Source organism: Pogona vitticeps, chromosome 5 (assembly GCF_051106095.1).
Source record: "Pogona vitticeps strain Pit_001003342236 chromosome 5, PviZW2.1, whole genome shotgun sequence".
NCBI lineage: Eukaryota > Metazoa > Chordata > Lepidosauria > Squamata > Agamidae > Pogona > Pogona vitticeps.
Window position 1 is genome coordinate 140,084,217 of NC_135787.1, and position 27,636 is coordinate 140,111,852.

The following is a 27,636-nucleotide window of genomic DNA, read 5'->3' on the forward strand; positions in this document are numbered from 1 at the left end:
TGGCGCTTCCCTTCTGGGGCCTGGGCCTGCTGCCTCTGTGCATACCCCAGCTGATAGGTGGGTGCATGCCCAGAGACAGCAGGCCTGGCGTCTGGGAGGGAAGCTCAGCTGCTGGATCTCCATATGGCAGCAGTGGAGGAGGAGGAAGAGGAGGCAACGGGACCAGGTAGGGAGGCTGTGGGGGCAACAGGCAGGCTGTGGGGCTGCAAATGGGCAATCCAGAACTGCATGGTGCTGTATCACCCGTTTGCAGCAATTGAGGGGGAGGAGGAGGAAGGACCAGGTAGGGAGGTGATGGGTGCAGTGGGAAGGGAGCAGGCTGTGGGGGTGGGGGGGTGTCTAGTTTCCCCTCCCTCCATGGAATGAACTTTTTTAAAAATTTACTAGTTCATGGTTTGTTGTTGTTAAGTTCAGAAGGTTCGTGGTTTGTGAATAGTCATGAACCACCGCAAACCACCATTTTTGTGGTTTGGGCCACTCTTTACCGGCTCATACCTTTTGTGTGTCTTTTAAAAAAATCAACAATATTAAGTTAATTGCTTTTAAGTTACGCAGTTTTGAGAATACTGAAGGTTTCATTCTAATAAAGCAAAGCCACAATCCAAACTTCATTTTTAGCCTCTCCCCTCCCCCCAAATTAGAAAGCATTACTCCAGGTCCAGGGAATGAAAATCGGTAGCTGAGCCTGAGCAGCTTATTTTGTTTGTTTGTGTTTTTTTAGGTTGTCTTCAGAATGGATGGAACCAGCTATAGTGTAAAAATTGCTCGGAAGCATCTGCTATTGCCTGTCAAATTGTAGGCTGTATGGATAGTGTATGTCAGCTACATGTCATAACTCTCAGCAATGCTAGAACATTTGGCCCGGTCAGATGTCAGAGGGACAGCAAGTCTATAGCTATATTTCTAGTCACGCAGTTTCAGATTTAGGGCCATACGGACGGAGGGCATTCTCCTCTAAGGTAGGAGTGGTATCACTCTCATTACAGAGATACTTAATTCAGTGGGTAATTTATTCCTTTGGCAAATTTCTTCCGGCCAGAATAAGGAGTGCCAGGTGTTGATGTTATGTAACCAGAGAAAGCGAGATCTGTCATTTTAATTTTTTTGCCTACTGAAAAAATAAATAATATGAACTTATAGCTGAGACACAGACAAAGTTGTTGGTCAATAATGAATGCATTGGATAGAACTATCTTTAAATATTTAAGGCATCTCCTTTCTTCATAGAGATGTGGGACTGCTTAAGGCATTTGGAGCAGTTAGTAGAAGAGATTAGAGCCTGAAAAAGCTACTGTTGTCGACTGCAGTTCCCACAATTTCCTAAATAGCATGGAATGTTGAGAGTTAAGAGTTAGCTTTTCCAGGCTGTAGCAGAGACACAGCCATTATACTTTAATGCTCAAATCTGTCAGTGGGAGCCAACAGAGTGACTTCTGTCAAGCCCTCCTGCACAGATAACAGCCTACTTTGAGAAACTATTGACTCATTGGCCAAAATCTTGCATTGGGAATGGACCACGCAAATAGCACACAGAGAATGAGCACAGAGAAGTTCTTCTTTTAGGATAGCTTAGTATTAGGTCTGGCTTTCTGCATTTTCCCCCTACATCACATTCTGGATACCTACATGAAAAGTACAATTCCAGTGTTGGCCATGGCATAGGACAACCCCAAGATGCCACTGCCCATGATGGCGTTGCTCAAGTTAAATGCCGATATCCCAAATGAAATATTTCCTGGATTCTGTTGAAAGACAACAGTGAAAGGATTCCATTAGTGATGCAGCGGGTCTGCAATGACAGTCCCACAATTCAACTGTGAGGAATAAACTTACGTATTCATCTGCATAATTTTCCAGCTTCTTTTTACCCAGAAAGCCATTGGTGAGGAACTTCTGACTTTCCGCATCATCACCTACAAACTGACTGAGGAGGAGGAGATAGACATAAAAGCAAGCAAAGAGATAAACATCACTGCACTCCAATATATTTCTGATCAGGCTATACACTTTGAAACACTACAGTGCTATGCAAATAATGCAAAAACTTCAGCGAAAAAGATGCCACATGTTGTGAAATCTAAACAAAGTCTCGATAAAATATTTTTACCTCGATTTTTTAAAATGATTATATTTCTCAGGAATTTGAGTACGGTCTAATGAATTTATCATGTTCTTGGTTTGTGAAGAGAGAGGGAGAGGAACCTCTACTTCATGGATTTAATCTAGTAAGTAATTTCAGTTTTCCTTCCCTGAAGCCTTATCTGTAAGGTAGAGACAAAGTGCAGCCAGGGGCATCCCCCCCATCTATTCTGGACAAAAAGGCCACTAAGAGCAATAAATCTCTGGACCTGGAGTGAGGGCAGGATCTAGCACTTCCTGTTTGATTTAAAAAAAGAATCACAGTGTTTGCCCATTTCCAGATATGGTACAGATCACAAAAGAAGAGAGCTTTAATAATGGCTCCCAACTCTTCTGATTTTGTCCTGCCCTGCCCTATGGATTGGTCGATCTCACTCACTCTCCAACAGGAACAGAGCAGAGAGGGTGGAATCCTCTGTTATCTCTGCTCAGAGATTGGAGATAACAGCAGGAGTTTATTCCACACCATTTGGGAAACACCCCACTATTCTCCACCCTGAAGGGAAGAGAAACAGAAAAATTTGAACAAGCCTGACATGCTGTTCTCTTCATATACCCTGCAATTCTCCCCACCACTACCATTTCCCCCCTTTTTGCCTTGTTTTCTGTGGTCCACTTCTTTTTGTACCTGCTAATAGTGGCCTTCTCTGGATCTCCCATGTCGGTGTAAGTATCTTCAGTGCTTTCGCCACTGTTGCTCTCCTCATCAAGTTCTATGTTGACTTTTTTCAGTTCCATGCGATCCATTTGAAATGTCAGCGATTTCCAGTACACACACGCACACACTCCGAGGCGTCTTCAGTGTCAACAAAACTGTACCTTCTGCTTTAAAGGGTCTGCCTTCACAATATGTTGACTCTCGGAACAAGCTGTTCTATAAACAGGACAGAAAAAAGCTCATTAAAAATTTCCTCAAATTTATTTTATCGTAACTGTGTGTCCTTTTTTTTTCTGGGAAAATTCTGTATAAATTAAAAAGCAGTTTTAAGAATATTCTCAAACAGACATAGCAAACTATTTCATGTGTACAAACAGCAAGATGCCTTCCTCAATATTCTTCATTTGTCATGTTTATTTGTTTATTCAAGCCCATATCTTGATTCTGAAGCAAGATAAAGCTTACAGAATTACCAAGAGATGAAAGTGAAAAACAAAAGGACAGAATAAAATTGACGCTGAGAAAACATCAGCTTTTAAATACATCATTGAAAACATTCCTTAAATGGTTAAGAAAAAACTATCTGAAACACCTACTGGAAAGAAAAAAGGACATTACATTACATCAAAGTGTTCAGACGATTAGGTAACAGTGTTCATATTCAAAATATAATATAATACAGTTACAAAAGTATTCAAATTTAAGAGACAGACTGATAAACTAGATTTAGAGACTAAAAGTTGTAGTAATGATACTTTTAAGCTCACTTAAAAGACAGTTCCATAGAATCAGAGTTGAATGATCAAAAGACATATATTTGAATCAGAATTTTAATGAAATTATTATTCTGCAGAAAAGTCTCTTCCCTCGAAATTTGTTTTAATGTATCTATCTTACTTAAAGATGGGTCATTTTGTTTTCTGTGTCAGATTAACCCTGGTTGCAAGCAAGGCACCTTACATGGAAAGGTATTCTTAGTAACTGGTGAGAATATACTTTAAAAGGGTGGAATCTTCTATACTGCAAGAAGTATTATTAAAATATGTGGAAATGGTGTGTGTTTAACTACACACCACAGTTCTGGTACACAACACACTGTATTGGAGATGATGCTGGTCTTCCATTGTTTGATCAGCTGGATACTCTGCTCTCCTCCTCAGGATAGGGAATAGTCAGTGACAAAAAGTGTAATTCCTGACAAGCACATTAAGGTGAAATCCATTAAGATAAAGTATAAAGACAAAGGCAACGAGTGACATATACCAAGGCCCCAAAAGATTAAGTAATTAATTAATTCACACACTTTTGGTTGGAGATTGGAAAAGTTATGTTTTTGGACTCCGTCTGCAAGCCAGTGTAGCCACTGCCTATGGTGGCTGGGGAATTTTGGGACCTGTAGATAAACAGGTACAAGCTTTGCTTTTGTACACTTATTTCTTCCTTTCTCACAATTACTTGTGCCTCAGTTCCAGTTAAACTTTAAGGAGAAGGCCTTTCAGATATTCAGCCCCTTCTCTATACCCTCATATGCACATTGTGTCTCGAAAGCCTTAATCTTTTAGGTTGTAGAATCATAGAATGGTAGGCTTGGAAGAGTCTGCAAAGATCATTGAGGCCAGCTCCCTTCAGAAGCAAGAAATCCACAGCCACCAAATCTTCACTTATAAACCAGTGAAGGAGAACCGACTACCTCCTGAAGCACTCAGTTTCACGTTGAAACATCTCCTACTGGTAGGAAATTCTGCCTAAGGTTTAGTCCAAATCATATTTTTTTGGTAATTTGGATTCATTACTTTAAGTCCTACCCTCTTGCGCTGTAGGAAACAAGCTTACTCCATCTCCCATCTGACAAATATTCAAATACTTTGAAGATAGCTACAAGGTCCCTTCTCAGTATTCTCTTCTCTAGGTTAAACATGCCCAGATTTTTAATCTGTTCTTTCCAGGCTTGGTTTTTAGAACTTATATCATTCTACTCTCTTCTGGACATATCCCTGCATCTCAGTATTTTTCTTATTGTCATAATAGATGATAATAGCTACCCACAGTAGCTTTTTTCAGTTTTGTAACCAATTAAACTATCCTTTCCTTGAGGCAAAATTGAGCTGTTTTTCCTCCTGATCACACCACCAACTCTTGGGTTGTCTAGTAAGGGTGTGATAACACAGGCTTATAGCCCTGTTTTTGGAATGCTTATGGTGTGGTCCAGTGAGAGCTCTTTCCTGGTGATCATATAATGTATAGAGAATGGCACTCCAGCCTGACCTTGATCCGTACCAAGGTGGACCTTGTAGTCAATTTTGGGGTTGTACACCCAGCTGTGTCTTTACATCTGTCTGTCAGACATTCACTGTGCCTGCATGCGTATGAGGTAGGTGTAGGAACCTCCCAGGGTATGCTTTCAGTCTGGGCAGCTCTTTTAATTACTCATTGCTTCACACCTTCTCAGTCTTCCTGCCATGCTTTGCTATTTCTTTCTAAGTGAGCACTCGTGGCGCAGTGGTTAAACTGCTGCATTACAGCTAAAACTGTGCTCACGACCCGGGGTTCAATCCCAGGTAGCCGGCTCAAGGTTGACTCAGCCTTCTATCCTTCCGAGGTTGGTAAAATGAGTATTCAGCTCGCTTGGGGGGGCGCAATGTGTAGCCTGCATAATTAACTTGTAAACTGCCCAGAGAGTGCTTGAGTGCTATGGGGCGGTATATAAGCAGCACACTTTATTCAATGTTAAGTCTAGAGAATAAAGTTAGGAAACTTAAGGCTATCCAAAAGTTGTTGGATTCCAATACCACCAGCCAGCATGACCGTCTGGAGGGTTACAAGTTACCTACCTTGATTAATCACAATCAGTTGCATGTTCACAGATACCATGACGAATGGATACTACATGGGAAGTGAGAATATCATCTGCTTCAATTTGGTTTAAATTATTTGTCCTACAAATAGCAACCAATTCATTTCAAGGGAGTTTGATTTGTATTCAAATATTTGAAAGTATTTTTTGCATATTTCTATGTGTCCGAATAGTGAAAAACCATGAACACAGGGGAAATAAAGGGCTCTGACCCTTTATTTGGTGGGGGAATGAAATTAAGTGCCATCAACTACAGCTTGACCTCCAGCATGCAGACAAGGCTCTCACTGGATTGGTTCCTGTCTCTACCCCCTACAAGGAACTATACAATTAACTCAAATTTACTCAGCAAAGGGATTTTGTTGAATAGGGGAGGGATACCCCTGGGTTAGTTGCTCTGTTGCAACCATGGGTAGCATACCTGTTTGCTGCCTCATGGGTCAGATTTGCCACCCACCCTGTCTGAACACTGGCAGACACAGCGAAATATAAAAAAGCCAAAATGCTTCAAAAATAAAAAAACAGCCAGAGACATTTAAAAAAAGATGAAGTATTATCCCCCACTCTCATGCTACATAAGAGACTCAAGACATCCATGGCATATTCATGGTTTCCAGGAAAGTTTGGGCTTTTCACTGGTGTTTGAGTTATGGTTCTCCTTTTAATTTGGGCTTCCTGGTTCTGTAAAGTATAACTTAATACCTAAAAATTGCTTCCATTTGTGAAATTCACTTTTACCAAATTTTTGTTGGGGCTGTGACTGTGCAATAAAGATTGATTGATTGGTACTTCATTGCTTTACTTTGGATCAGTTTGGAAATACCCTTACTTTGCATTGCAAATAGTTTCAAAACCTGGAACACATCTCTATATAATATTACACTGTTTAATTCAGTATAGGAACAGAACTCAGAATATGTACACCAATGATTCCCAACCTTGGGTCCCTATATATTCTTGAACTAACATTCCCAGAAGCCTTCACCACTAGCTGTACTGTTCAGGATTTATGGGAGTTGTAATCCAAGAACATCTGAGGGCCCAGGATTGAGAACCACTGGTCTAGAGGATGGATGCCTCACCTGTGAGCATTGTGCGTTGGGTGACCCTGCTAGAAGTCCATATCTGTAATAGTATAGACTCTTATTATGAATCTAGAGTCCATTATACTGCACCACTGAGCTATCCAGCCAGTTTACTGCTCCACAGATGAATGATAAAGTATGAACTTGCAATTACAATCATGAATAATTCTACATGAATATTGGTAATTCTCACATAGAATTGCTACATAGAATTACTACAAACTAAAGGTGCCTGAACAAACCCTTCATTTATTGTTTGGTAAATAAAATTATATGAACCCGCACAACTGCTTCAATTAACATTTTAATGCACTGTAATTATTCACAGTTTTTATCTGTGATCTAAATGCACAGATGCATATAAAATTCATTTTTAAATATCAAATATCAAATACTATAGGCTGAATAGCATATTTTTAGTGGGTCAGGAATAACTCCGTAAATTGCAGTCAAGACAGTTCCTAAGAATAACCCAATTTTCACAGGAGAGGAAGCTGACTCACATATTTGTCAGCCAAAAACTACCAAGACATGGCACTGAATTAAGTATCTGCCAGTGTAACATATTAATTGGATACAGCATACCAGAAAATCAAGCACAATAAACCTGAAAAAAGTGCATATACATTGAGATTGCAATCCTACGCATGCTTATAAAGGAGGTGTCCTACTGAGCCAATGGAAATTTGTTCAGAGTAAAAATACAAAGGATTGTACTGTTTGTAATTTGAAACGATGGCTCAGATATTGCAGCGTTAAAGCTAATATGAAGAACTTCATCATCACAGTTGCAATTTCCCCCTCATTCTTTAGTCTCACATTTTATTTATTTAATAATTGCTTCCTAATTTTTCTGCATAGGGAAGAATAGCCAGCTACCAAATGACTGCAAAACTGTCACCATTTTGTTGGGTGCAAGCCTGCCGTTCCCAATAAACATTCAGTCATCTATTTATATATAGCCCAAGAGCACAGAAACGGAAGTACATAAAACATTAAAGTGGACGTCAGAACAAAACACAGCAGTTTAAAAGTTACATTTAAGATAGATTTTTTTGGGGGGGGGTAGAAAAGTAAATAGCAAAAGCAGTTGTTTAAAATCTGTAATCTAAACTCTCAAAAAGGTCAAAAGAACAGCAAGTTGTTTGACAGGGTTTCCTACCAGATATCGCTGCTCTGCATATTCCTCTCTGTGATCACTCTGGTCTTGTAACTGTGAGTGATCTCCTAATTTGTCATTAGGTCAGAGAAAGTTATTCAGGCTTACACAGCAGAGACCTTGTATTGGGAGATACAAGGGGTTCTCTTTAAAGCAACACAAAACCATATCCTTTTCATTGCTCTTGTAGACATAATAAGGGTTATTTTACCTACCAACAAGCAGAACGACATGGCATTGTGCCTGACTCTGTATTTGCAGTCTAGATGTAGGTGAATGGCAAGAAGTGGAACTGAAAATTAAAGGTTTTCTGCAATAATGTTTAAAATACTACAGAAACAAAAAGAAATGAAAGAGGCCCACCGGTGAGCAACAAAGACTGTTCAAACGTTACATCAGTCTTACTCAGTGTTAGAAGAATGGTTTAAATTAACTTTTATTACTCAGGTTTAGGTGCTTTAGCAAAGTTTATTTTCTTTTTTCATTATGACTTTGACTTTTTAAAAAAAGTACCAAACACATTAGGATAAAGAGAATTTCCCTGATTAAGTAAGGGGAATTGTTGCATGAAATTCTTGCATAGTGACTACTAAAAAGCAAAGAGTGCTGCTTATGTGCCACCCTATAAAAGCAAAGCAAAAGCAAAGCATGCTACTTATATACCGCCCCATAGCGCTTCAAGCACTCTCTGGGTGGTTTGCAAGTTAGTTATGCAGGCTACACATTGCCCCCCCCCCCAGCAAGCTGGGTACTCATTTTGCCGTCCTCGGAAGGACAGAAGGCTGAGTCAACCTTGAGCCGGCTACCTGGGATTGAACCCCAGGTCGTGAGCACAGTTTTGGCTGCAGTACAGCGGTTTAACCACTGCGCCAAGAGGCACCATTTCTTGCAGAAAACCTAGTATCAGTAAGTTCCTCCAACACATATAAAACTTTTTGTGGGGTTGCAAACCCTTAACATTCCAAGGTACTACATTAAACATAAAAACTGAAAAGACTACATCCACTTCTTGCTACCCAGGCCCAAACTAAAAGCAAAATTGCACATCATGATACTTTACATTTTATATATTCATTAAAGTGATGACACAGACTATATTTAAATGCATACCGTGTTTCCCCGAAAAGAAGACAGGGTCTTATATTCTAGCACTCTCTGGGTGATTTATAGTTTAATTATACAAGCTCCACATTGCTCCACACTCACCCAGCAAGTTGTGTACTCAATTTACTGGCCTGCAGTAGAAGTCTGAGTAAACCCTGAGCTCACTACCTTAGCCCAGGACTGAACTCAGGCCACAAACAGTCTTGACTGTAGTACTGTGCTACAAGGCTCCTAAGCATCCTGGTGTGTGTCCATATCCCAATGTTCACCTGGGCTTCACTTTCCCCTTGTGAATGCATTTGTGTAAACTATCTGGATGACTACTGGTAGATGACTAAAAATAAACCTGGGAGAGAGATACAGTGGTGCCTCGCAAGACAAATGCCTCGCAGGACAAAAAACTCTCAAGACAAATGGTTTTGGCAATGGGGTTGATGACTCGCAAGACAAATGTTCCTATGGCCATGCTTCGCAAGACGAATGTTTTCAGTTTTTTCTTCCTGCCTTATGTTTGCTGATTTTTAAATATTTTTCTATGATGTTTAAAAAGTTAAAGTTTTTTGACTGAAATTTTTTAAATCATCTGCACAATATGTATGGCTTTAAAGAACACTTAATAAACCCTTTGAAAACGAAATCTGACTTTGTTCTGACTTTTATTGCCCATAGGAACGCATTAATTAGATTTCAATGCATTCCTATGGGAAAACACGTTTCACAAGAAAATTTTTTCACAAGACAACATTAACCGTGGAACGAATTAAATTTGTCTTGCGAGGCACCACTGTACTTCTGAAGAGAATTAACCAATGTATTGGAAGATTCGTTTTTAATCTGAGCTTCTACACATGTGGCATGAAAACACAATGTGCCCCTCCAGTGGATTCTGCACCTTCCCTGTCCACACTTGCCATTGTTGCCACTGACAAACCATGCCACCAAAAATTAGTGTTGCTACTGCTACAATACACTTTTTAAAAAGGCCTTCTTTTCCCTTTCTCTTCCTATTTCTTCTGGCATGGAAGGATATGCTCAACTATACACACCAGCAAGGCTCTGTGGTGTGTTTTGATACTCTGGTGCCCTGGTGCACCATAGACAGCCAAAACTCTTACTTCCAAATTTAATTGACAGCAGGGGTGTTGGTGGCAAAATTCATTGCTCTTGCTCATTGTCAGGAACGGTTTGGACCCCACTGGGCTCCTGGGTTTTCATACGCCCTGATGTTGCCCACCTCTGTTTCACATGAAGAGCTACCCTGGCATGAGGGACCCTTAACTTGACAAAACCATGGATAGGTTTACAAAATCAAAGGTTGAATGTGATAATGTGAGTTCAGAGACATCCCTATCTCTTTTGAACAGGGTTCAATCGCAGCATAGGTGGCCCTGACAATGTAACCAAGGGCAGCACCTTGGCAGCTGAAGCTATTAGGCAGCCAAGGCCACTGGTTTGGCTGGTTGTAAGGAATCAGGCAGAGGTCATCTTTCACAGGAGGCAGACCTGGTGACCTGAGGTTGAACCAAGATGATGACCAATCATTATGACTAAGGCTGGAAGTGAATATTCATTTATCTTGAAGTAAATGAATAAAATTAATGTGACTTCTTTCTGGGTAGACACTTAACAAGTCAGTGCTGTAAGCCTACAGTCCTGAAGACATTTCATGAGACATGAATCTTATTAAAATAAATAGGGACGGATGTAAGCATTACTAGGATGTCCTGGGATTTTCTAGTTGCATATACAGCCCCAGTTTAAGCAAGCCAGAGCTAACACCATTAAATAATATCTCAACAATGATGCTGCATACAAATTCTGAACTCTCCAAATGGGGTGTTATATTGTCATTACTAGTTAGAGCTCTTTTTGCATAGTGCTGTTCCATCTGCACTGTTACCACAATAAGGCATAGATACTCCTGTAGATTTATATGACAGGCTTGTTTGTCAATGACACAGAGATATATTACTTGCTATTTGCCAATGGCAGAAAGATATCACTTCTGAGCAATGATATTGGCTTCACTTATAGGGTAAAAGCTAGTGAATTCAGGCATGGATAATCTCCTTTGGAAAAAAAAAGACAAAAGATTTGTACAAGTTTATCTTGTACCTGCAGGATTTAGAGGAGTGTCCTCCACTTCCAGATGTACTGGAGATGTGCAACTCAGCAAACCTAACTGTTGGGATGGTCAAAGATGAGTCCAGCACATCTTTGGAGCATGCCAGGTAGGTGCTCTAGAAACTTTCTAGAATCATGGCTGCTGCATGTCAGGAGGCTCTGCATCCATGGTTACATTACATTCCTTAGAAAAAGCCAACCTGTTGGGTACTTGGGCTCCACAGCATATACATTATCTTCTTCATCATAAATATAATCACATTGGTGATTCTGACTGCAGATTTTGCACAATCTTGTAAGTGTGATCTTCCATGTTTGCACTACATTCCATGCTCTAAGGGCAGAGACAGAAGGTGCATACATAGCAACGTGGCTGAAACTCAGTATATCCTGGGCAGATCTATATCTAAAGCAAGATGATATAAGTAGCCAATGTACATACTATTTTGGGTTCCATGAAGAAAACACACAATACTAATGAAAGGAGTCAGTTAATGGACTGGACAAAATGTCCTTCAATTCTAGATCTATGGGAATGGCATGGGACATTAATTGCACATACTTGCCAATCATATTGCAGGGCAAATTTTAAAAAAGAACCACAAATGAATAAATCTGCAGGATTAACATGTTACAGTTTCTGAAGATGAAAAACTCATTTAGGATAACATGAACAACATGAAGCGTATAGCTTCCATCTACCAGTTATTAAAGTAGTAATTCACTGTATAAATCTGTTTTAGGTGAAGACAGATAAGGATGTCTTCAACATTAAAATCCAAAAGAGTATTCAGTATTATTGAATACCCACAAAAAGAATCAAACCCAGCTACTGAAGAAAATCTGGCAATCAAAATCACCAAGCAAAATTTTAACGCCTACTGTTTTTTTCTTACTTTTTACATTTAAATACGAATTATAATGTACACTGATTACATCTATTATGTAACAGAATAATAAATATTGGCAAAATTACCTTTCTTTTCTTTTCTTTTCTTTTCTTTTCTTTTCTTTTCTTTCCCCCACAATAAGTTACAGTATTAATTTAAAAGGGCATCTGTCTTTCAGAGTTGCCTCAACTAAGACCTTATACATCTAGACAATGATTTAAAAGCAAAAGGGAGTGTATCAGATGAACCAATCAACAAGGAAGATAGCTCAACACCTCCCTTTGTCAGACTTGCGTCAGCTCTTCTCCTACCCCCACAAAAAAAGGGAGAAGAAAATTTTTTTTAAAAAAAAAAATCTGTTGTACTTAGAGGGCAAACATCACTGTCACCGAAGTTATTTGCTTTTTGAACTTGGCAATCTCACAAAATGCACATCTGTGGAAAGTCTGCCATAGACTTCTGTCATGCTGTCAGGATCCTGCAGATCGCCTCTTTTGCTAAACAATACCTTCACAGAAGAGGCATAATACTTCGTGACATGGTGATTTTTTTAAAAAAAATCAGCTGTACCAGGCAAGAAGTAGATGGGCTTAGAGCCAGCAACTTTTTTTTAAAAGTCCTCTCTCCAGCTACAATCTTGATCGGAAAGATACATCCTGATACGCTACGGAGATTTCCTAAGTATTTGCATTTTCAAAGAGAGGGTAAGTCAAGCAAATAGGATGGACTTCTTCATACGATGCAGAATTGATTATGAAATACCTTGTCACAGAAAGCCACTAATACAAAGGCTACCATAAGAAAATAATTGGAGTGAGCTTCTACATTTGAAGACATTGTACCTGCCAATCCTAGGTTTTGGACATTACCAAGATAAAATTGATGGTATTCTTCTGCTGCACCTGTAAATCTTCCTGTGATACTTGGCTGCTACGATTTGGAAGGGAAAATGGCAAATTAAATGCATCTTTTATCAATTTAGAATAGTTTCCAGTTTCAAAATCCACAAGAGAAGTGATTGCTTGAGTTTCATTTAAATTAAAGACAAAAGCTCTGTGATCTACCATCTGCTATAGTCAAAACCTTGCAGTCTAATGGGTCAGATCCAGATAAGCGTGAGCAATGTCTTATTTGCACAATGGAATTTTCATACAGTTCCTCGTTACATCTCATTGGTCCCCCTGAATAGTCAGCAGACCTTCTAGGATGAAAGCATTTTAATTGACAATCACACTTGCAGTTTTTCAAAAACTGCAAGAATGGATTTCAGTTGAAACATTTACACCTGCGATTTCTCACTCGTAAGAGGGCTGCTAGGGAGGAGCAAACTGTGGAGTGGGAAATGCAAGTCAACGTTGGATCCGACCCAGTGTCTCTGGGGGATATATCTGTAGCCAAGACAAGAGTGATGGCAGATCAAGAGCGATGGCAATGATATGGATCAGCAAATCCAAATATATAAGCTTTCCTCCCAGTGTCTTTAATGCAGTGACTGCCATCTCAGTTTAACTGTGATTGTCACTGATGGTCACTGATGATTTGGGGTCAATCCACACCTTCAGAAAACTCAGGTAATATAGCCATTTCTGAATTGCTCATGAAGGAATGCAACTAAACACCTTAGACATGTTTTTTCCCCTTGAACATACATTTGATCCAAATACTGTAAAAGTAAGCGATGAATTAATGGCCTCCCCTTACAGGTGGTCACATATGTTTCACCATTCTTGAGAGAATCAATTTCTAAAGAATCTGTATATCTTTCAGACAACACCCTCTATGTATGAGCAGTAAGGTTCACCCAATATCTTTTGCTGCTTGAGGCACCCATCCTGCATTCCAGTCAATAATGCTCTAAGTTATTTAGCTCATGAAGAAAGAAATCCCACAAACACCTCTCCCCACCCCTAACTCTGGTACAACAAAGTACCACCAGCAACAATGACAAAATAACCACTTGCCGGCCCTTTACAACAACGCCAGATCTGCTCTTTGGGGCAACTCTTTTGCTCTGCCTAATAGTGGGGCTAGTCCTGAGCTAAGAAACTTAGAATATTTGTCAAACTGTGAGGGAGAAAAAAAAGGGGAGAGATGTTTGCCTAAAGAAAAACTGAAGGACTAGGCAAAAGCCATGCAGGTCCCCACATACTGAGATGAAAGCAGAACTCTGATAGCATGGGAAGCTTGATAAATGACAAATCTGGAAGATACACTTGTCAGTTGCCCATTGTCCTGGACAAATAAAACAACAGCACATTTCTCTGGAATGCAGCAAAACAGCAAGAAGCCTAAAGTAAATTTAAACATAACTCATCTCATCTCTCAAGTTTCTCCTGTTACTTTAATGAAAAATAAACCACACAAAAATACACATCAAATTACATGTATTAAAGATAAATTCAGTGAAGCAATGCTCTCAAAATGATATCCAGTGGTCATTGGGAAGGCATCTCAGGGACTGTAAAGACACTGTGGACCTCCTTTTCTGTGGGTGGGGAGGGACAACAGTTGGTGCTCTGCCTCAGGCAACATAATGCCTTAGACCAGTCCTGCAGTTGGAAGTGTAGCATTGGAAGGTGACTTGTTGGGCCCAGGTTCAAGTTCCCACAGAACTATGAAATTCACAAGCAGGCCTCTCTCAAGGTGACCTGTTAAGCACAGTAGATCAGACATACTAGTCCAAGTGGGGAGGAGAGCCACAACTCCTCAAGCCATTGTTTTTTGGAATGGCGAGTGCCCCATGTCCTGGTCGTCAGCTGCCAACACTCACAGTACAAATCAATACACTGCTTCCAGAGTAGAAGAGTGACTCAGAGGAGCATTTAAAACAACTGCCATTTTATACAAAATGGATACTGGATAGGGTGGCTATTTGAGATGTTATCATGGTGTGTGATGTCATAGAGTTTGGCAAACAGGAGTTGGGAGTGGTCTCAGAACCTCAGGGGGGAGGTCTTGGAAGCTGTCACAATGGAAATTTAAGTGAATGGGCAAAGCCACCAGATAAACCCAACTACTCAGGTAATATGGCAACCCAGAACTGGGAGGGGACATAGATGATAAAACGTTCCTGGTGGCTGAAAAAATTGCTGTCATTTCTTCTTACGGCTTGCATCCTGTGTAGCCTTACGTATATCATGCTTGACATATTGGAGTTGTATGACACTACTGCTGGGAATTATGGAAGACTCGCTGTCAGTTCAGGGGACATTTTTCTTTCCCAGACCCTGCACCACTGATTACAGAGCTTGTGCAACAAGAATTGTCAGGAGTTGTGATGCTGGTGATCCACTCCTCGCTGTGCTCCAAACAGCATGTGAGACCCAAGTACATGCACCCACTTGGCTCTCACTTCAGTCTCCTTTCTCTCACTTTTCAGTGTGCCAGCACTGCACAAGTATGACACATATAAACCTACTAGCGTTGAGCCAGGGAGCCCTGGAACCTGCTGAGAAGGGATAGAGATGGGCATCTATGCTTCTAAAACATCTTGCAGACAACCATTAATCTTTCTTCTCCTCCAATGCCACTGACTCTCAAATTTGCCTCTGTTCTTTGTACAACAAAAGGAACATAGTAAACTGCAGAATCTACAGCCAGGACTCTGTACGCTGTCAACCCTATTACTGGAAGATACATAAGCAGAATGTTGCTCCTAGATACCTTAGCCTCAGCTGACGTTTTGATCCAATGGGAAAAAAGAAAAAATGGGGGGAAAAGGTTATGGCTTAATTAATGTGTGGAAGAATGTAGCCCCAGGAGTAAAAATATCTAGTCAGGTTCAAATGCTGCCAAAAGACCACATTGATAACATGTCTGTGACTCGCCCATCCCTAAAGTTCAAGGCTGACCTGCAGGGATTCTGTGTTCCTCCTGACCACATTCAATCCTCCATTGGTAGGCAGAAGGCAAACAGCATCCTTGCCACAATAAACGGAAGGAAGAAATCTATAGTGGCAAAGTCTGCAGACAACTACTTGGGAAGAGAACAGCCCAGAGGTCAGCTCAAAATTGATGTAATCTCCGTGAAAAAACACCACATGTTGATTATGCAACCAGCTGCAGATAAGAGAGGAGCTCACTGGTTGAAGCGGTGCTCTTTCTAGACAGGAGCTTTAATTATGGACTGCTGCCTAATAACAAAATCTTTGAAACCAAAGGTGTGCAGACGTATGTTTTCTGGACTACTTCCAACAGAATTCCCCCTTGCTTTGGGGGTTTAATCAAAAAGCTGCTTCCCAGAAATGTCAAAAACCGCACATGTTGTTGCACCAGGGGGCCAAAATGCACAACTTGGTTGTTTTCAATGCAACAGATGTAGATGAAAGTGCTGTTGCATAATAGCAGCTTGTTCATTGTAAATTCAGGAGGAAGGAAAGAAATAGAAACCTAAGAATGTGAAAACAAGCAGAGCTAGGAAGAGCTTTTGCTTCAGATCCCAGCTCCCTATTCAGCTGATGTGATTCTGGATCTTGTAGTCCACAAACAACTCTTCCAAGTTGTGCTTTAAAGGCAGAGCTATGTATAGGAATACAGTGGACCATCTATTTACGGAATTAATCTGTATTGGAACGGTGGCTGCAGGTCGAAAAGTCTGCAAATCGAGTCTCCATTGACCTACAATGCATTGAAAACCGATTAATCCTGTAACCGACCATTTTTGTTCCATTTTTGTTCCATTTTTGTTTTTTTCTAGTCTGTAGGTCGATTCTCTGGCTGCAAGTCGAACCTAAATTTTGTGGCTAGTGAAGTCTGTAACTTGAAAAGTCTGTAAGTCGAGCCATCTGTAAGTCGAGGGTACACTGTAGATTTTCATTTGAATTAATCAATTAAACTTATTTAATGATTAATGTACTCAAATACTTCCATAATTAATTTCACCAGTTACATTAATTAATTAATTTCCTCAGCTTTTTCTCTTAGAGGACCCAAGGCGGAAGTTGATTTATTCAGAGAAAACACAATAATATTCACCAATGGGCAGTGTCTCTCCAGAATTTCAGACATTTGTTGTTGTTTTTTTTTTTTTGTACTCTACCTGGAATGGCAAGGAATTTAGTCTCATTTATTCTGTGCATGTGTGGTGTATCACTAAAAAAGGGCCACATTTCCCTAGCCATGCTAGCTGAGGCTGATGGGAACTAGAGTCCAACAGCATCTTGATAGGCTATGTATTCCTGCTCTCTGCTCCAAGTACTGTAATCCTGGTAATTCCCAAGGGCATTGAATTATAGAGTAATGAAGCTGGAAGGGGCCATCGAGTCCAAACCCCTGCTCAATGCAGGAATACAAATTAAAGGATATCTGCCAGGTGGTTGGGGCACTCGCCACCTCTCAAGGTAACTTGTTCTATCGTCCCACTGCTCTAAACAGTTAGGAAGTTTTTCCTGATACTCCACTGAAATCTGGCTTCCTATAACTCGAGCCCATTTTTAGTAAGAATCAGCCAATCATATTAAGCTCATGGTTGCTGAGAATGAATGTCAAAACACAGGAAAAAAGGGAGCTGAAAAATCAAAAGAAGAAATGAAGCCTCAGACTGGCACTCACAAATGCCAATTTATTATGACATTTGAGATGACCAACATGTTCCAAAATTAGTCCTGAAGACAGAAGAGGCTGAAATAGAACATGCTCCATGCAGTTTCTAATAGCTCTTGCTTTCAGAGTTAAAGCAGAACAAGATTCTCCTATCCCGCAGAGAGGACATTTCCTCACTATATTGGAACTACCGCGTCACATAATAAATGTGCCTTTCTGAGCTCCAATCTCAAGGCTCCAACCTTCCTTTTCGTATTTCCTCCCAAAAATATACCTATTACTAAGGCTTCACATTGCAAAATAAACATTAACATGATGGGCAAGTTCTATTTCAGAGACTGGTTGTCATAATTTTTGAACTTCCTGTTGAGGAATGCACAGAGATGGGAAAAGTTACTTTTGGGCTACAAATCCTACAATTCCCCAATCAGATAGGAATTAAAAAAAAGAAAAAACCCGTATGATTTCCAAACTGTGGAAATACTTAATACAAGTTCATGGAATCTCTCTGTATTTTGGGAAGGAGTTGGATCCCCCCCAAAACACATCAGAAACTAGTAGAGGAGTTGCTGGATATTATTAGACTAATATGTTTTCATTGATGTATTATAACTACAATTTTAACTTCCACGAATACAGTAATAGCTTTCAATGTGTTGCATTTTATACAATCAAAGGTGTATTTCTTAATCACTAATTTGTTGTGGGCATCCACAAAGTAGTTGGTTGCTGTTGGTGGATAATATTTCCTACCTTCCTAACAAGGTAATTTCCCAGCATTTTCCCAGAATTCACACCTCAGCGTCTGTAGCGGATATTTGGAGCAAACAGCAAGAAAATTCACTCTGCCACTGCTGTATTTTACTATGGGAATAATTCCTTGTAAAAATTATATATATATATTTTAAAAAAACTTATTTTCTTGCAGCCAGATGGCAAAGACCTTTCAGCAGCAAATGCATTTTCCCATCTGAGAAAGCACTGGCACTGTTTATGACATTATTGTATAATTTTGTGATAATGCTGATAAGCAATTTCAAAAACACAGTTTGCAAAGGTTGTGTCCATGACCCCTTGAAAATAATCAGAGAAAACAACCTCATTATGAGACTTTGCAACAGATGTTTGCTTTAGCTTAAACTCCACAAGTGCAGCAGCCCAGCACTATGGTACATATTTGTTCCTGAATCTTTTCTCTAAGGCACTATTTAAATATGTTGATGCACTGTGGCAGGATTTTCATGTATGCATGTCCCCAGCATGGCTACGTTTTTTTTTTTACAAGTTCACCGATAAAATTACTTTGTCAATAGTAGGCTGAAGGCCATGGTAAGTGAGTCATTTCCCATTGGCATGTTTGATACAGTGTCAACTTACTATTTTTTCAGATTTTTTCACTCCCCTCAGTCTTCTGTTTCAAAATCTTGACAACAGATTTGTTAAAGTGGAGCCACTGGCTTGCATGTGTGAAAGGAAAGAACTGATAGAAGTATAGATATTTGGTGCTCCATATGTCTACATTGAAATCGGACACAATGAGGATGCGCTCTATATGTTTCTGGTTCTAAGTGGAATGAGCTGAGAAGAGAAATAGGAGGAAATGCAGATTGTTGGAGGAAGACATTTCTAAGGTGTTTGATCCTTTTCAGAGATCTTTCTTACTATGGCATAAAACAATGTTTAGTGCAAGTATGATCCATTGGCCCAAATCCTACTGCTTAGCATAGTAAATTGCACTAAAGCAGGCCCATAGAATCAATGGAACTTATGGAGGAGTTGGTTCACCAAATCCCCATTGATTCAATTGGCCTACTTCAGTGTGATGCACTATGTTAAGCAGTAGGATTTTGACCACTATATTAATCTGGCAGATGAAATGCTTGTGCTGAAACATGAACATTTTGTAACACATCTGATTCTCTTGCATATATGTAAGTGGACCTCTACTGAAAGCTATTCTCTTAAGTTGTCATGTAAGTTCTTGTTGGATTCAGCATCCCATTCTAGTGATTGGCAGGGTAGCCCATTAGTTCAGCAATTATTGTTTTGTATCAGAAAGGGTTCTTGAAATGTGAACAATGGGAACTTGGGTCTGGCATACTTTCTCGTGATTCAGAGACCACGAGGACTGACAATATTTACATTTATACCATCTGGGGGTGTGAGAGGTTATGGGCATGATGCCAGCTCTAAATGTTTACTTAACCACTTACTGAAAACAAATGGCATTCATTCTTAAAATGTATTTATTAATTAATTAATGCATTTACTCCAGCTTGTTAACAAATGGGAACACATTGATAAATGCCCTGCCTCATTTATGTATGACAATACGCTGCATGTTATTTTAATATTCATACATTGTTTAGAATTTCCATCCTATTAAGGTTTTTGAGGTTTAAATCATAACACATCATTTAAAAAATTAATTTTAAACATGATTTAAATAGCTGCTCTGGCTAGAGCAAAAACCCTTATGTAGCACATGATTTGGTCTCATTTGGAGATTCCCTGTGATGGATTCATGCTTCTTCTGCCTTGGTTTATTCTGTAAACATGGGACCCTGATGAAACTCCTGAGAGAAAAATGCTGTAAGCATATTGTCTGCCTTCCCCAGTACCCTATTAAGGCTTTATGCATCCATTAATTATCATGGATACCTTTGGCAGTATCAGGGATATTGGGTAGTTCCATGCTGTGGAGCTTGTTAGAGAAAAGCAAGGTATCAAAGATTTTAGGAACATAAATTTCAAGAATTAATATGGTAATTTTGCAGTTTGTCTCTGGCAATGTCCTGTTATAGCAGAAAAACACTGAGTTTGTTTCCTTAATGGCAAAATAACTAATCGAAAACCACTTCTGTGGGTGAGTGAACAGGGTATTACCTAGATTAGAATATTAGAGGCTGGCTGCCAAGATTAATTAGGCTAGGGTGGAGAGAAAGCAGATCTGAATATATAAGCATGCTGCATGATTTGCAGTGGTTTGGCAAGGATTTATTGGCTCCCTATTAATTACAGCAAGAACTGAAGTCTTCTCTTCCCTCTGCCCTGCTACTAGACTGTTAAGAATTGTATGGGACATGCATGGGGTACTGCAGGCCATTGGTTGTCTCTAGCCTCTAAGTTCAAAGAAAGTCCCATCTCTCTGCTCTGATCTCATTAATTCTTCTTAGTCTGTTGAAAGCAGGGAGGCTGTTGATGTCTATTACTGAAAGTCAGTCAGTCATGTTTGTCAGTTTGCTGTTTGATTTGTTCTATTGTAAGTAGTGAAACTTTTTAGTCGATCTACTGCTAATGTCTCAGAGTGAAATTTTTTGTGAGTAAAAATTTATTTAAAGTAAAACACTACAAACAGACATAATAAGGGACAGCAGCCCACCAATCACTACAAAACAACCACAAATAAAAAGAACAAACAAAAGAGGAAAAAAAATACCCCACTACTAACTAAGATAAACCCTCCCCCCCTTTGGAGTCAGAGACTCCAACATCATTTGGCTCTCGGATTTCTCCATTTGGTTCCCAGTGAGAACTGAGTACATAAATGATCAAGTTTGCCCTAAACGCCTCTTTTTTCCTGGGCCCAAAATATATATTAAATTCCAGGTTTGTTTTACATAATCTCTTGGTTGTTCCTGCAATGCTTCTGAAAGTGTATCAAGTTCTGCTATGTCCCACAACTTCTTTAGCAACTCTTCTGTTGGTATTTCTTCACTTTTCCATTTTTTGGCCCAGTGGCCTGGGTGCTGTGAGTATATACATTAGACAATATTTTATTCTCTTATCAGTAATTTCCAGTATAATATTCAATATTACTATTTCCAGTTTTATATCTATTTTTTGTTAAATAATTTATTCTACTATTTCCCACACCTGTGTCCAATGTCTTTTTACTTTTTTGCATGACCACCACATATGGTAATAAGTCCCTGGTTTTGTTTTGTTTTTTGCACTTCCAACAAATATTGCTGCTACTCTCTGATATTTTTGCCAATCTTACAGGTGTATAATGTCATCTATAAAACATTTTGAGGAAATTTTCCCTAAGGTTTACTGGCTTAATCATCTTATGACATTCTTTCTACATCTTAGTCCAATCATCAATGTCGATATTATATCCCAAAGTTTTTGCCCATTTTACCATCATCTCCTTCACCCTCTCATCCTCCAAGTCATACTCTAATATATATGTATACAAGTTTTTATTATTATTATTATTATTATTATTATTATTATTATTATTATTATTATTATTATTATTATTATTATTATTATTATTATTATTATTATTATTGTTGTTGTTGTTGTTGTTGTTGTTGTTGTTGTTATTATTATTATTATTATTATTATTATTATTATTATTATCCACCTGGACTTCACCCTCAAAGAAACCCATGGTTTTATCTTTTTTATATCTTGGTTCTAGTTTCAACATTGACCACCAATTAGAGGCCACACCCAAGTCTTATAGCTTTTGCTTATCCTTTATATTCTGTTCTTTAGTAAGCAGTTCTTTATATGTGGTCATCGCTTCTTTCTGATTCAACACTTTCGACGTAAACGCCTCTATAGGAGCTACCTATAATTTTCTTATAGGTTTTTGCTTGAAATTTTTGCCATACTAAGCCTAACGCCTTCCTAAAGATATGTTCTCCAAAATGTGATTGTTCTTTGTGTTTCCCATACCACACATATGCATGGCATCCCATTTTAAAATCATGTCCCTCCAGTTTCAAGAGTCTTTGGTTTTCAAGAGTTATCCATTCTTGTACCCAGGTCATGGCACAAGCCTTATAATATAATAACCAGTTCGGTACTCCTGTTCCCCCCCCCCTTTCTTTCAGATCTTGTAATAGTCTGAGTTTTATTCTTAGTTTCTTAGACTTCCAAATAAATTTTGATGTCAAGCTATCCAAGTCCTTAAAATACTTAAAATGTAATACTATTGGCAGGTTTTGAAATAGAAATAATAGTTTTGGTAAAATCATCATTTTTATTGTTGATATTCTTCCCATTAAAGAGAGTTGTAACTTGCTCCATTCTTCCAGATTTTTCTGGATTTCCTTCTGCATTGTTAAATAATTTTCTTTCATTAAATTACTTGGGTTTTTTTTTGTGATAATAACTCCTAAATATTTGATTTTTTGCACCACCTCAAAGTTAGACTTCCTTGCCACTTTTTCCACATCTTCTTTTTTTATGTTTTTGGTCATAAATTTCGTTTTTTATAGTTTATTTTAAGTCCAGCCATCTGTCTGAATTCTTTTATAACTCTCAATAATTTTTTCAAATTTTCTAGAGGATTTTCTATTATCACTAGATCATCCGCATATGCTTGCACCTTGAATTTTTCTCCTCTAATTTTAAGTCCTTTAATTGCCTCATTATCCCTTATCTGTCTGTTCAGGATCTCCAATGTTAGAATAAATAATAGGGGGGATAGCAGACATCCCTGTCTTGTGCCTTGTTCAATCGGTATGATTTCAATTAAGTTCCCATTAATTTTAACCCTGGCTTCTTGTTTGATATATATTGCATTAATTGTTTGTAGAAATGTTCCCTCGAATCCCATTTTCTTTAGTTGTAATAACACAAACTCCCAATTGACGTTATCAAAGGCTTTTTCTGCACCAAGAAAGATTAACATCATCTGTAAGTAGTGAAACTTTTATATCTCAGAGTGAGTTATTAAGACTATAAGTGTCAGTTGATGAGAAAAAGGGATGGACTACTTTGGGGAACTTGAAGCTAGTTCTGCTCTGTGTATACTTAAACTTGTACTGCATAGCTAGAGGAATTTAACCAGAAATTCAAAGTTTGCAACAGAATATACTTAGCAAGCAACTCCCTTGCTAATACCGTCAGTACAATGTCCTTAACTATGATTCCCCCACCCCTTTAATTGTTGCAAGTACACTGTTAATATTCCCTCTTATGGAAAACTTTCATGTTATAGCCACAGTATGATCTGTGAACTAAATTAATAATAGCACTTGTTTAATCACAAAGATATTGCCCCAACTGAAAGTCGACATAGAATCACCAGTGAAGCAGATTTCTGTTCTATGCAGTATTCTATAGTGGATCCATGAGTGCCATATACTACACTGGAAATCATGTAAAATGTCATAATTTATAAGCAGCACTATCGAATGTACAAGTCGGAATGTACAAAGACGATCAATGATTTTGTTCTTCTTGATTGGACCTGTGTCCTGCATTTCAGAGGAGTGCCCGATCTGAAGACTTGTGAGAAGGCAGTCCCTTCTTTGAAAGACCCTCTAATCCTTCCAGTCTGGTTTCAAAATAAAGAGGTTTAGGAAAGGACAGCAGAGATCTTGAAGTTGCTCCTCAGCATTTAGCACCCAGACAGGGAACTGATGGCAAGATATATTAATATATTTATTTCTAAATTTACATCCACACATCGATTATCACGTCCAATTTTTACAAAAATCTTTATCCTCTTCTTTGCAAGACAGAGTTCTTTTTTGGGTCCTGTGCAAATGGCTGTTCTTGACCCTTGGTCCTCTCCTTGGTCACTGTGGAAAAGAAGCTTCCTTTTACCCCAGAGGAAGGAAGACAGCATCACTGGCATTTCCTATCTGTTCACGTTAGAGACAATTGTTTGGGAAAGAGAGATATAGACACTCAAATCCCACTCTCCTATCCCTTTTCACAGATGAGTGACTGCTTAGGCAAAGAATAGGTTACTGGATGTCCTTTGGGGGATGATAAATCCTATGATTCTTGACAGGGTGCCATTTTGCCTTCTCATAGGTAATGACCACAGGGCATTGTTTATCCTCCCTTGTTTAAACTGCTTCTGCCTTTTGCTTCTGGACCATATTTCTTTACTGCTAATTGAATTATGTGTGTCTTATATCAATATTTAACCCACAGGAGCCTATAAGATGATTGTCCCATCATACATTTTCTGAAAATCCCATAAGTGACAGTGTTTTGAAGTTGGGAAGGGGAGCTCAGGATCTGGCTAAAAGTGGGAACAGCCAACCAACTTATTATTATTATTTATATTTGGACAACATTTATGTCCTGCATTTCCTAAAATGAGCTCAAGTGGCATCAATGGCTCCTCTCCACCCCACTTCATCCTCCCAGCCATCTTGTGAGGACTATAGATTCTGCTTAGCCTCCTCTTTACACTCTCTCCCATAAGCTCAGCTGGAATCAGTGTCAGATCATTTGTATTTTCCTGAAAGTGAGGACAGCTTGCAAGCAGGATTGGGGTGCCTAAAATTTTGGGGTGAGGCATCTCACAGGCTGGTCTGTGAGCCACCACAGATTGAAGGGATAGACAGTCTTTGTGCTTTGCAAACTTCTCTCCAATGTGATTTCCAACATACGGGTTGTCCTTATCTCTACTAACAAACTCATATGTTTGTTTTAGTGCCACAGAACTGCAAAAAAGAACAATGGAGACCATGAGCCCACTTTCTTAAACAATCTATAGCCAACTCAAACTACACTTTCCCAACACTTTCCATTGATCGGCTGAGGCTGTTGATGGTATTCTTGAGCAAGCCGTGTGTACGTGTGTTATGTGCTGTCAAGTCACATCCAACATACAGCAATCCTAACAGGACATCTCAAGATGAACGAGATATTCAAGGAGTAGTTTTATTAGTTCTAACCCCCTCCTAATTGAGTTTCCATGGTTGATGGAATCCAGATCTCCTGAGCCCTGGTCCCTCACTCTATCCACCCAACCACACTGGGTACCACGAGCAAGCTGCCCTGGGTATAACAAAGGCTTTGCAAAAATGGACAAATAGGCAGCCTGGGAATTCTGAAAGCTGTAGTTTAAAAAAAAGTATTTTTCACCCCAAAGGTTAACAAGAGTGATAAATAAAATGCATCATTTAAGTTTATAACTCTGAAACATGCATTCCCAGATGTTGCTGGGCATCTAAGACATATCTATAGCAATACCAACAGAGATACAGTAGTCGCAATGGTTTGGCTCCTTACTTTGGTACAACATTAAATAAAAGATACAAATACACCATAGCAACTTCCACACCACATAGCTGTCATGCTGCTTCTAAGAGAACCCTTCTGAAGAAACATAAATGAATGTATGATGGATCTCTATTACTTCATATCTACCTAAGTATCATTCCTTGCTAAGACTTTCTTCATAACCCTCTGTGAAGTCCATTCTCTATTAATCAGTTGGGGTAATCTTTTTTGTGTACGTGTTTTCCTTTCATTTTTATTTTATCACTCTGATACCTCCCTGTTCCTGTTCTAGGTTTCTTCCCTTGCACAGGGAAATCGAACCCAAAAATCAAACTGTTCTTTGAAATATTCACTGCATATAAAGAAAAACAAATGTCAAAATAAAAAAGAACACAATCAAAGATGACCAGAGAGAATGTTCCAAAATATTTGTAGGGCACCCCATAGTAGGAGGCTATGAGCTTGGCATTCTTCAGTGATGTGATTTTCTCAGTATTTTTCTATTTCTGGAAAATCTGTATTTAACTGAATAAAAACATCCACCATTCATTTTTAAAATTACTGTTTCACAATTGTACTATCCAAACATGGAATTATTCTCTCCTGGCAACTGGTCAGAGTGCTTTTTCCAACCGGGAAGACCTCCAGCATGTTGCCAGATTTTCTAGATTGTGATGCAATGGACTAGTAAAATATGCTATAGATTTGACATTTTAAAGACTTTGTATAAGGTTGTTTTAATAGCCATGCTAAAGCATACCAGCCAAAATCCTGTTTGGAAGTTCTGCCTGCACAACAGGAAAGATGTCAGCACCAGCAGATGGTTGCTGACTAAAGACTTTTTTCTTTTCTTTTTTCTTTTTTGCTTTTGGGGAGACCATGGCTGCCTTGCACACAATGAGACACAGCCATGTGCACCCTGAATTGAAAAAGGAAGTATTTCATCAGCTGCAATCTGCTGCTGACAGTGACATTGTTCCCATTGCACAGGATTCTATTCAGTCATTAGGAGATTCTCAATGTAAAAATGCAAAGAATCATGAAGGTCAGCAAATATTGCCTTTCAACAGCCAGCAGACTTAACAATATGGCACTAAGTGGATATTCACCTTTTGCTACCCATCATATAAAAGATCCAGTTCTTCAGAAATCTGTGGCTTATGAATGTGGGATATTGTGTTTCTCTATCCACAATTCCAAATTCCCCATTTTATTATGGCAGTGTTTGTAGCAGGAAAAAGGATGCCAAGCTTTACTTAGCAAAGGGCAGCCTGAATGTTGACAGCATTAATGGCAGCAGCCAAGATTATCTACGGCAGCGGTTCCCAACCTTGGGCCTCCAGATGTTCTTGAACTTCAACTCCCAGAAATCCTGGCCAGCAGAGGTGGTGGTGAAGGCTTCTGGGAGTTGCAGTCCAAGAACATCTGGAGGCCCAAGGTTGGGGACCACTGATCTACGGGATACCCTCTTGTGCTCAGTACCATTCACGCTTGTCAAAACACAGCCATAACAATTGATTTGTGTTTTGTTGAAAAGTGATTCGCTAATGAAAAAAGGAGTCAGTTTCTGGGATTTTCCATTGTTTGGCGTCACGTATATGATAGTGGTCTCAGAAATTCTAAGAAAATGTTTACTAAAAATACTCAGGACTGGAAGAAACACAACTGCTTTGTGCTTTTGTACTGCAGAAGTATTTTGAATATACCTTAAAAAATTATATACTAATTCCCTGGAGACATGTGGCAAAATCTCCCTTTCTGGAAAACTGTCACTTCATTACTTTAAAGCAAGACTGGAATTTTTTTTTTACTCTTCAGAGAATACTTTCTTTTGTCTCTTTGTATGACCTTTCACTGCCGTACAAACATTTCTATTTTTGGCCCATGAAGCTGCAACAATGTATATACTTTGAAACTTCTTTCTAGTAAGCCTGTTCCACACATGTTCAGTCTCATAACAAAGTGAATATTTTTCCCATTTGAAAGGCCTTTTTGGGATCAACATTTCAGCCCCTGCAACCTAGGTTCTTTCCAAATTTAAATAAAAAAAGCAAGACCAACCATGGTCTTTCAAGATAAACAAGATTTGTTTTTTC

General features: G+C 39.0%; 1 protein-coding gene across 3 annotated transcripts in view; it reads right to left on the reverse strand.

Moving 5' to 3' along the window:
* SLC38A4 (solute carrier family 38 member 4) overlaps positions 1-27,636 on the reverse strand; it is a 54,707-nt gene that overhangs the window by 21,122 nt on the left and 5,949 nt on the right. Inside the window, exons 1-4 of one of the 3 annotated variants that reach the window (XM_020795530.3) lie at positions 12,100-12,204; positions 2,768-3,013; positions 1,834-1,924; positions 1,627-1,742 (exon numbers count right to left, since the gene is read on the reverse strand). In XM_020795530.3, the coding sequence (XP_020651189.3) occupies positions 1,627-1,742; positions 1,834-1,924; positions 2,768-2,886 (326 nt within the window). In that variant the 5' untranslated portion in view covers positions 2,887-3,013; positions 12,100-12,204. Of the gene's footprint in view, positions 1-1,626; positions 1,743-1,833; positions 1,925-2,767; positions 3,014-7,898; positions 7,963-12,099; positions 12,205-27,636 lie in introns of those variants that run through there. The other 2 variants (XM_020795533.3, XM_020795531.3) reach the window with 2 other exon arrangements.